At 38.2% G+C, this 11,330-nt stretch overlaps 1 protein-coding gene across 1 annotated transcript in view; it reads left to right on the forward strand.

Annotated features, from left to right (window-relative positions):
• The window catches only part of LOC143781991 (collagen alpha-6(VI) chain-like), a 251,975-nt gene extending 242,094 nt beyond the window's left edge, over positions 1-9,881 (forward strand). The window contains exons 38-40 of the mRNA XM_077269012.1: positions 2,045-2,695; positions 3,943-4,021; positions 8,283-9,881. Coding sequence (XP_077125127.1) covers positions 2,045-2,695; positions 3,943-4,021; positions 8,283-8,286 — 734 coding nt within the window. The 3' untranslated portion in view covers positions 8,287-9,881. The remainder of the gene's footprint in view (positions 1-2,044; positions 2,696-3,942; positions 4,022-8,282) is intronic.
• The last annotated feature ends 1,449 nt before the right edge of the window (positions 9,882-11,330 follow it).

The following is an 11,330-nucleotide window of genomic DNA, read 5'->3' on the forward strand; positions in this document are numbered from 1 at the left end:
CAAATAACCCCCTTTCGCCCCGTTCAAAATAAAACAATAAAAAAATCAAACATATTTGGTATCGCCACATTCAGTATCATCTAATCTATTAATAAAAAAAAAGGATTAACCTGATCGCTAAACGGTGTAGCGAGAAAAAAAGTCAAAACACCAGAATTGCACTTTTTTGGTCACCGTGACATTGCATTAAAATCAAAAGATTGTATCTGCACCAAAATGCTATCATTAAAAACACCAGATTGGCACTCAAAAAATAAGCCCTCATCCAACCCGAGATCACATAAAATGGAGACACTGTAAATATAAGAAAATGGCACAATTTTTTTTTTGTAACAAAAGTTGGAATTTTTTTCACCACATAGATAAAAAAGAACCTAGACATGTTTGGTATCTATGGACTCGTAGTGACCTGCAGAATCATAATGGATGGTCAGTTTTAACATTTAGTGGACCTAGCAAAAAAGCCAAACAAAAAACAAGTGTGAGATTGCACTTTTTTTCAATTTCACCGCACTTGGAATTTTTTCCCATTTTGTAGTACACGACATGGTGCAAGAAATGGTGTCATTCAGAAATACAACTCGTCCCGCAAAAAACAAGCCCTCACATGGCCATACTGACCAAAACTAAAAAGTTATGGCTCTGGCAAAAAGGGGAGCAAAAATGAAAATGCAAAACCAAAAATACCTCTGGTCGTTAAGGGGTTAAGGACCAGGGGTATTTCCGTTTCCATTTTTTGCTCCTTTTTTTCCCATGACCGTAACTTTTTGTTTTGTTTTTTGGTCAAAATGGCCATGTGAGGGCTTGTTTTTTGCAGGACAAGTTGTACTTTTGAACCAAACCATTGGTTTTACCATGTCGTGTACTCGAAAACGGGAAATAAATTCCAAGTGCGATGAAATTGCAAAAAAAGTGCCATCCCACACTTGTTTTTTGTTTGGCTTTTTTACTAGGTTCGCCAAATGCTAAAACTGGCATGTCATTATGATTCTCCAGGTTATTACGAGTTCATAGACACCAAACATGTCTAGGTTCTTTTCTATCTAAGTGGTGAAAAAAAATTCCAAACTTTGTTAAAAAATAACTTGCCCAATTTTCTGATACCCGTAGGGTCTTTATTTTTCGTGATCTCGAATTGGGTCAGGTCTTATTTTTTGTGTGCCGAGCTGATGTTTTCAATGATTCCATTTTGGTGCAGATACCATCTTTTGATCACCCGTTATTGCATTTTAATTCAATGTTGCAGCAACCAAAAAACGTAATTCTGGGGTTTTTACTTTTTTTAATTGTTTTATTTTGAATGGGATGAAAGGGGAGTGATTTGAACTTTTATATTTTTTTAATTTTTAATTTTTAGAAACATTTTTTTGTTACTTTTGGCATGCTTCAAAAGTCTCCATGGGAGACTAGAAGCTGCCATAACTCGATTGGCTCTGCTACATACAGGCGATGATCAGGTCACCTGTATGTAGTAGAATTACACATGTGCTATGACTGCCGACCACCAGGCAGTGCTCATAGCAGTCTGGCAATGACAATCATAGAGGTCTCCAGGAGACCTCTGATTGTCATGCCGACCCATGGTAATGTGACACGGGTGCTGATGGGAGGAGGTAATGACGCACTTCTTGCGCGTGCATGTTAAATTATGCTGTCAGAGTTTGACAGCAGCATTTAACATGTTAACAGCTGCGGGTGGATCAAGGTTCTACCCGCAGATGTTAGGGGCACATGTCAGCTGTCAGATCAGCTGACATGTGCCGGAAAAGGTGCAGGCTTATCTTCGGAGCCCACGCCAAACGGGGGAGGCGTCCAATGACGGACTCTGTCTGTCATTGGACGTTAAGGGGTTAATCAACAGTTCTGAATGGAATTCTGTCATGTGTACAGAAATAATTATTTATCTACCTTACAAATATCTGAAATATGTTAGGAGCAGACAAAAAGCATTTAAGTTCATACACGACTCAACAGCATGTCTTTTTACATTTTTTTTTCATTTCTTACTAAATTGTTATGTATCTTGCTTTGCTTCTGCCTATAGATACATGTAAACCAGACATATTTTGTACAGAAAGTAGTTCTGCACTGAAAAAGGCACCTATGGATGTAGGATTTCTCCTGGATAGTTCTTATCATATGAGAGTTAATGAATATGAAGCGTCAAGAAACTTCATCAGCTCAGTGATTGATGGACTTGATATTCTGAATACTGGTGCTCGAGTAGCCATGGTCAGTAGTGCACCCCCTGGCTTAAGTCCAACCTATGAAGGGAAACCATACCTTGAGTTTGATTTCTCAACATATAGTGACACAGAGTCTATGAAGAAACACCTCCAGGAAAACACCCATTACCTGCGAAATCTACCTGTCTTTGGAGTTTCCTTAAAATGGATGCTCGAAAACGTCATGGCTAAAACATCGGACCTAAAGAAAAATAAAGCAATTATTATGATATTATCTGGAGAGACAATCGAGTGGGATAAACAAACTCTGAAGGAAGCTTCTTTAGAAGCCAAATGTCAAGGATTTGCTTTGTTTGTCGTTTACATTGGTAAAACATATAATTATACTGAACTGATGGAACTTCCGAGCTTTCCCGCAGAAAATCATCTGCTCCAACTTGGTCAAATTCACAAACCAAATTTTGGATATGCCACCAGATTTACCCGGGCATTTCTGAATTCTGTTAAATGTAAGTACTCAAAATGCACCTGTGGGAATAGATAATTACAAAAGTTTGTTGTTATAAGATGTAGGGGGGCAATGATTTGCATTTCTCAATTGATTCTTTCTGTCCAAAATGTGTTAGACAAGTATGATTCTGAGTTATTATTTTATTATTAATTTACACTATATCTTAAAATGGAAAATAAAAGTAAAAATCAGTCAAGATGGAGAGCAGCTAGAAAAAAACCTGAACATCAGTGCATTACATAGACAGGGTAATTATTTCTAGGGGTCTAGAGTGGTCAAAGTAGTGAGAGAAACTGTGTTCAGCTTATCGTTAAGGGGTTTATCCAACAAAGGGTAAGCATACAAACAGCCTTTATTTTATGAACAAAACAAAAGCTCTATGCATGGAACTTCAGAAGTTTGATGGAAGAATTAGTATGATATTAGGTTCTTTGGTGATCTAAGTTTGGTTCAATGGAAATAGATGAGGTATTGGTATTGTGGTTTTAAAATGTGACAACCTTCTAAACAAAACTGAAAAGAAGGACGGGTAGAAAGCAAAATTCTGGTTTAGGTTAGCAACTTCACTTACCTATCTGTGACACTTTAATTTTTTAGCTTGTTTTAAAGGATATTAATTAAGACATTAAATATGTCAGTGCTGTGCTTATTTCCAGCTCTAGAAGGGTGTTCCCAAGTTTAAAAGTTACCCCCTATCCATCAATCTGGAGAGCCAGGGCTCCAAAGAACTCTGGCTAAATGAAGCTGAAGTGAATCATGAGCACTACTGGTCCATTCATTCTGAAAGGGGACTTGACAACTGACACATAGTTTATTTGCTGCCAGGGACGCAGTGACATGGGAGACTGGTCAGTCCACCGCTGTTCCCATTCCCCTTCTGCTGCCATGGAGTGACAGTTCTCCCCTATACAAGAAGTCTCCCATACAGATCGGTCCGCTGGCTAAAATAATGCAGCCAGCATCTTATAGTTGCTGGCCATGGATTGAGTAGCTTGTATCAGCTGTCAGATTCCCTTTAATGGGAGTGCTAAAAATTGCCAAGTGCAATGCTCAGCTGATCTTCTGTGCTGTTATAAAATGGCACATGGGGCTCTTCACAGCCCTTGAACTTAGGACACTCAGCTATTGGACAGTTATCCCCTATCCCCTGGATAAGGGATAACTATTAAACGTTAGACCACCCCTTTACTTTCTACTTCAATTCTTATTCAATTCTTGAAATTATATATGTATTTTTTTTTTCAGTGTCAATAAATAAATATCCTCCGCCAGAGTTGAAAGCAAGCTGTTCCAATGGAAGTGGCACCAGAAAGAAAAGGCTGACGTGAGTATTTATTATAAAATCTAGCTAATGAAGAAGAACATTTAAAATATGATTTGTAGCAAAGCCACATCTTGATTAGATGCACTTGACAAGCTTTGAGTAAGAACCAGGAAATAAGTTCACCTTGTGTCAGTCTGATGGATGTTGAGCGGAGTCAAGTGTGTTGAAGTTGGTGAGTGACCAGCCAAAATGTGATCTGCAGCTGGGAGAAAGGCAAGCCAGGGTCTCTCACCGAATGGAGACTGCACACATCATCTGGGAAAGCTGAGCCGCCTGTGTGCTGGAGCTGCAGAGTAATGTGATGATGCTACAGCCCATTCAGTGTGATTCTGATTAGCGGTGGAAGCTGCTGCAACTCAGACTGAAGGGGATACTGAGACTGGTAGGACAGTACCTCTTCTGTGTATAAAGTTTGCGCTGGGAGAAATTACTGTAATCTGTTTGGGTGACACCACAGTGACATATATGCATGCGGAATGAACTGTTTATTTGCAGTTATCCCTTTGTGTCCAGAAGAGGCTGTTTTGATTTTTAATTTCTTGGACTTTTATGAAAGAAATAAAATGTCACATGTTTGGACCAAACTGCATTGCCTTTGTGAATGCTGCCTAAAGTCTACCTAAAGTCAACGAAGTGGGAGTGGTCAAGGGCTTCTTGCTTGCTGTTGTTATCGGTCGAGATTTTCTTTTGTTCTTACACTTATGGAGTAAAAATATAGTACCCAGTTGTCCAGTATGCCACCAGAGGTCAGTTATGGTAGCAAGATCACATGATGTAAATGGTAAACTTGCTTTCTCTGTACTGGCAAGAGAAGAAGAAGTGTACTGAGCACAGACCAGTGTCAGTTCATGTGTAGCAGGTTCTGTGTGAGACTGTGTGTCTCCATAACAATATGGCACTTGTGCAAAGACTTGTGTGTGTATAATGTGCAGGCAGCATAACCTGTGTGCATAATGTGCTGGCAGTTCATATCTTTGTAATATGCATAGCTGTGCATGTAATCTGTAGGTAGCAGAGTTCTGTGCGAAATGTGTAAATGGTGTTTCCCAGGAGATGGGAGCCAATAATCATTTTCTGCAATTGGACAGGCATGAGCCTCCGGCTTGGTCAATTTAAAGGGACTCTGTCACCTGAATTTGGAGGGAACAATTTTCAGCCATAGAGGCGGGGTTTTTGGGTGTTTGATTCACCCTTTCCTTACCCGCTGGCTGCCTTACGCAGGCATGTACTACGGAGGACAGAGAATGAACTTCAATCCAATATTGCAGCCAGCATGCAGCCAGCGGGTAAGGAAAGGGTGAATCAAACACCCGAAAACCCCGCCTCTATGGCTGAAAATTGTTCCCTCCAAATTCAAGTGACAGAGTCCCTTTAAGCCCTGTAAGCATTGGGAGGTTGGCAGATGGTGTCTAGCCCTTGGCTTTGGGTAGAGGAGGAGGGGAAGTGGCACAGCCAGGTAGGCTAGGGTTGAATTCTGTGTCTGAGGAGTTTTATGGATCTCTTTCGTACTGCTGATTTATGAAGCTGTCAATTCAAAGGTATTTTGCAAATGTAGGGTTTTTTCAAACGATTTCGTAGTGACAGGCACTTCTACAGGAAACAACCACATTTTGTATGGTATGTTGAGGGAATGTGGTACAGTCAGGTAAGCTAGGATTAAATTCTGTATCTGAGTTTTGTGGATCTCTTTCGCGCTGTTGATTTATGAAGATGTCAATCCAAAGGTATTTTTAAAACTTGCAGTTTTTATTCCACATGTTTCAAAGTGACAGGCACTTGTTCTTCAGGAAACAATGACAAGAAAAGTGCTTGTCACTTTCAAACAAGTTGAATAAAAACCGTATGTCTTCAAAATACCTTTGAATTGACATCTTCATAAATCAGCAGCACCAAAGAGATAAAACATAAAACTCCTCAGATACGGATATTCGTTGGTTTTTGACAACCCGTGAATCCGCAGCAGCTGAACATCAAACTTAAAGTGCTTACTACTACAGACCAGGTTAGCACAATCTGACTAAAAATATTTTTTAATGTTGGATAAAGCCCTATTTGTGCTATTTTCTCCCTAGTGTTTTATTTAGGGTTAAATTCTAGCACTGCAGGTCTTGATTAGCTTGACTACCTTTGAAAAAAAACTGAAAATGGGTTCACCGTTTGTTACTCTGCTGGATGTTGAGCAGAGTTGAGTGTGTTGAAGCTGATGAGTGACCAGCCAAAATGTGAGCTGTAACTAGGAGTCAAGATCTCTCTATGAATGGAGACTGCATGGGTCATCTAGGAAAACAGTCTGTGTGTTGGAGCAGTCATGTTTGGAAGCTATAGCCTGTTCAGTGTGAACTGTATACTTCTGATTGGCGCTGAAATATCTGGCTGAAGGGGATACCGAGACTGGTAGGACTGTATCTCTTCTGTGTGTAAAGTTTGCTCTGGGAGAAATGACTGTAATTTGCTCAGGTGAACCCACACTGACATATATGTGCTTGCTGATCGATCTGTTAATTTGCTGTTATACCTTTCTGCGCAGAAGAAGCTCTTTCGGTTTTTAATCCCTTGGAGTTTTATGAAAGCAACACAATTGCACATATTTGGACCAAACCACATTGCCTGTGTGAATGCTACCTAATGCCTACCTGAGAGTATGAATAACTACAGATTGTATATTTGTGATTGTTGGATTCCAATTCAAAAAGCCTAGAATTTGTAACATCACATGCTGCATTTTGTAAAACTGAAGTTTAATTGGAGTCGTGTGTATAAGGTTAAAGTATATTCATAGATAGATAGAGATAGGATAAAAATCAAATGTTCATTTAATTCACTATTTTACCTACTTATATACAGTATTTCTAAGGTATAGGTATAGGTAATACTATTTAATGACTTGTTTTCTTTTTATGACCTCACAATTTAGAGTGACGAAAGTTAAGATGAGAATCAAGTCACTTTCTTTGAAGAAGTCAAATGGGAACCATATAAATAATTGATTTTAGAAAAGCTTATTTTAAGAAAATGAGTATTTAAAAATGAAGAGTGAAATAAAACATCAAGAGTGAGTGCTCGCAATTAAATATGGCCGCTTCTCAGCCTATGAGCATACTGGTTGCCTGGGGCTATCGAAGACAGTTCAGTCTGGCAGCATGATAATTCTCCAATGCTGCTAACAAGGGCAGCTTTGCCTATGCGGTATCAGATAATCGCTGGGGCTCTGAAGATGCAGCTCTAGAGGCAGTCTCAGGGCAGCGGCTGCAAGCTGTAAAACAGAAGCTCATTGCTGAGGAAATCGGCCCCTGCAGTGGTGTCTGCTAACATTTAACATTGGAAATGAGCTGTAAACTACAGAATTAAAAATTCCTCCATTCATAAGAATGGAGATGATGTTTAATAAAAAGAAAATTGCTAAATTGTTGTCTTTACAAGCACTTAGCAATTTTAACTATTTAAAAACATGAGACTGCCCCTTTAAATATGTTAAAGGGAACCTGTCAGGTCCCCCTTGGCCTTCCAACCCAGCACCAGTCACTTTTGTATCAGTAAACTCCCTGTGTAACCAGCCCTGTATAATGTTTTTAGATAAAAATTAGGTTTAAAAAATAATTTATATTGCCCCCATTTTATCTGCTAATTAGAGCTTTGACTAGTTGATGAAGCGTCAGTTGCTCCAGACTAGTCAGCCCTGTTTCCATGTTATCATTCCCCTATGGGTGTGATAATATAAATTGCAAGTGCTGTCATCATCACCAGCCCCTGCAAATCTTGCGCACGGGCGCCGCACGTTTCGGCTGCGTCACTGCACCTCTGCAGCTGGGTGCAGGCTTCCCGATTTCAGAGGCACCCTTTATTGGTTTAAATTAGGTTTAGGGGGTGTATAGAACTCACTTGTCCCTGCTGCAGTGCGAGTCCTCCATTCTCGGGGGTGTCGCTGCCACTAACAGTTATTTCATATGCTATGCTACCGTGCAAAAAGAGGGCGAAAACCAAAAGTCCATAAATGAGCAATCATCCCATCTGAGGGAGTATACATGTCTATGATAAACCCATATGTTTGTTAAGACAAAAAGAAACAAAATTGGCAGATTGCTTTCATTAAGAATATTGCAGTGACGATGAAAATAAAACTTCTACTTACTCTTGCTGGCATAGGGAGCACTGAAAATGTCTAAATGTTCCTTATTCTTTGTAAAATTATAGCAAATACAGTATCACTAAGAAAACATTTTTTTTTTACTATTTTCATTTAACAATGTGGTTTCGTTTACAGGTAACAGAGGATAAGGCTGAATAAGAAGAATTGCTACCTGAAAACACTCTGCAATGACTCTGACCTCAAGGAGGTCTTCTTCTCCACATCCAGTGCTGACTAATTACCACGTTGGGCAAAACATCAGACTACACAGCGACCATGGGACTGTAAAATGCTTAGTAATTCCTAAATTCCAAAATGTTCATTAATGGTCCAAATCAAAAATATTTATATTGAAAAACGGCTCAGTAAGCTATGAATGCAATTGTACCTGAGTGGGTTAAAAATACATTGCCCCTCGCAGATTTGGTTCTTCACATCAGTTCTCAATTGCCAGGATTTGTTTAATTAGATTTTTTGAAGGGTAAAAATATTTCCAGTTTCTATCCATCTTGGCAATATACGTCATTTATAATAAATAGGACACATTTGTATACACCACCTTTCTATTGTCTTTTTCCAATCTATCCTGCTATGTACTGAACATAGTGATTCATTAATGCAGATAAAAAACTTCATATACATTTTTTAAAACGATGAATGGTAAAATTAATTTTCTGAGCAGAGAAATTTTTTTTTAAATAGTATCTAAACATTTTTTTCATTAATTGTTCTTTTGTCATTGAAAAATGAAACATTATTGTCATTTCTTTCAGAATCGCATTTTGATTCCTTCTCTCCATAATACTATGCTGCAGTGCTGCTTCTGTTCAGTTGCTGCTCAACAAAAGATCAGTACACTATGTTGAGTCTGTAAAAAAAAACTAATTCTGATGAGCATTATATGTGGTATAAGATGTCTAATATAAAAGATCACCATCAAAAGTGTATCTATCTAACTACCACTATAACATGGATATATATAACTGCCCAAATCACATAGATATACAGAAAACCACCAAGCAGTCATAGAATCCAAAAATAACAACTTTATTAAATATTATAAAAACATGTCATGTCAGACAAACAGATATGTGGGACTAAAAGATGGCAACCAGATGCTACCAACATCAAACAAAGAGCCCAAGGTTGGGTGTATCCCTGGTCAAAGGTGTATACAGACATATGCAGGTTTTAATAACATACATAGATAAATGGAGATGTATATATATTTAACAAGTGCCAGCTAGCAAAGCATAAGAAAATCACAAACCACCCAGAAAGGTATCATTACCGAAACGAGCGTCGGGGTGAATGGGTGTCCCTGTGGGATCGATCCATCATCCATAAGGTAGTATATGGAGTTACTACATTGTTTATTATGGTCACAGAAATGGGGTTTGTGATTTGCTTATGCTCTGTAAGCTAGTACTTGTTAAATATATATACCTCTCCATTTATCTATGTACAGTACAGACCAAAAGTTTGGACACACCTTCTCATTTGAGGATTTTTCTGTATTTTCATAACTATGAAAATTGTAAATTCACAATGAAGGCATCAAAACTATGAATTAACACACGTGGAATTATATACTTAATAAAAAAGTGTGAAACAACTGAAAATATGTCTTATATTCTAGGTTCTTCATGTAGCTTTGCTTTTGCTTTGATGACTGCTTTGCACACTCTTGGCATTCTCTTGATGAGCTTGTTTAATAAAGTTGTTATTTTTGGATTCTATGACTGCTTGGTGGTTTTCTGTATATCTATGTTGAGTCTGTACATGGGACCTTCCCTGTCTGTGCCTCTCTGCTACCCACCCCGGTACTTAAGCAAGGGAATTCCCACGCACGGATGGTTGAATATAGTGTGCGGAAATTACAGAGCACTCTAGCAATAGGTGATAGGAGCTTCTAATGGAACATGAAGCAGCACATTGGCATAGTGTTTGGGAGCGAAAGGAGCAAAGTAGGGGAGCAAAATAAAATAACATAAAAGACATCAGCGCTTCTACTAAAAGTAGAAGAGTGTACAATAGGAATCCACCTACGTTCTCTCAGGCAGTAGTGAGCAATAAGAGTTTATCTGCTCACACAAAAAGGAATATCGATAGTATCAAGGTTTACACTGACTCATTGTATTCTCTGCGCTCTTCACAATGTATCAGAAATAACTCACATAGGACTCAAAACTATAACATGAGACACACTGGAATCCTTTGATAACTCTGCCGAAGGAAAGCACTTCCTTCCAAAACACATAGGACATTTTTTGGCTTCTCTTGGCCTCCATAGTTTGCAGTGACATCACTGAGGTAGAACAAACATTTGTTTTGAGAGATGCCATGAACATGGGTGCTCTCACTGCTAGATGTCACCACAAATCCTCCCTCTACCACCTCCAGACTCCTTTGCCACAGCTGATGGGTCTATCATCCTCTCTTTTGCAGACTGTGCTCAAGCGTACAGATCAATCTAGTAGTATATCATTAAACTCTATTTGGTTGTATTCATAAATATTTTTCTTCGAATATCACCACTGGAGTAGTTATATAGAAGTGGATCACCTGATACATTGTGTAGAGCACGGGGCACACTTTATACTAGTGGAGCAAAATAAAGTATTTTCCAAAAATTCAGAATTTTCAAGGCCAAGAGGCTAATTAAATGTAAAAATGTTAGCTACTCTTTGAAATTAACATTCATTGAAGTTTTTTTGAGCAAGCAACAGATGGAAAAACTGATATCTCTCAATTTTTCACAAAGGAGAAATAGATTTTAGTCATTTAACATCTGTGACAAAAATATGTAATACCCATTCAGACAACAGTTGCTTATAATGTGATAATAGATTTCTAAGTATTTGTAAAATTAGCGGTTACATACTTGTGTCTACTAAGTAAGATGAGACTTTATTATAAATAGTATAATTGAGGTAATACAGATAAATGACCCAAAGATTCTTTAGCCAGCAATCACTTTATTTTCTGAAGCATGAGTATTATATAATTAATTTTAAAAAATCCAATTTTGATCATTACTCCATTAAAATCTAGCATCAGTTCTAAACACCAGATTTTAGCAAAAAGGACAGTTTGAATGCAAATTAACATAATTCAATGAAGATGTAGCAAAATTGAATTTGTCACTAGGTGAAGAAATATCAGGACCAGGACAATTTGTAT

This window comes from Ranitomeya variabilis, chromosome 6, assembly GCF_051348905.1.
Source record: "Ranitomeya variabilis isolate aRanVar5 chromosome 6, aRanVar5.hap1, whole genome shotgun sequence".
NCBI lineage: Eukaryota > Metazoa > Chordata > Amphibia > Anura > Dendrobatidae > Ranitomeya > Ranitomeya variabilis.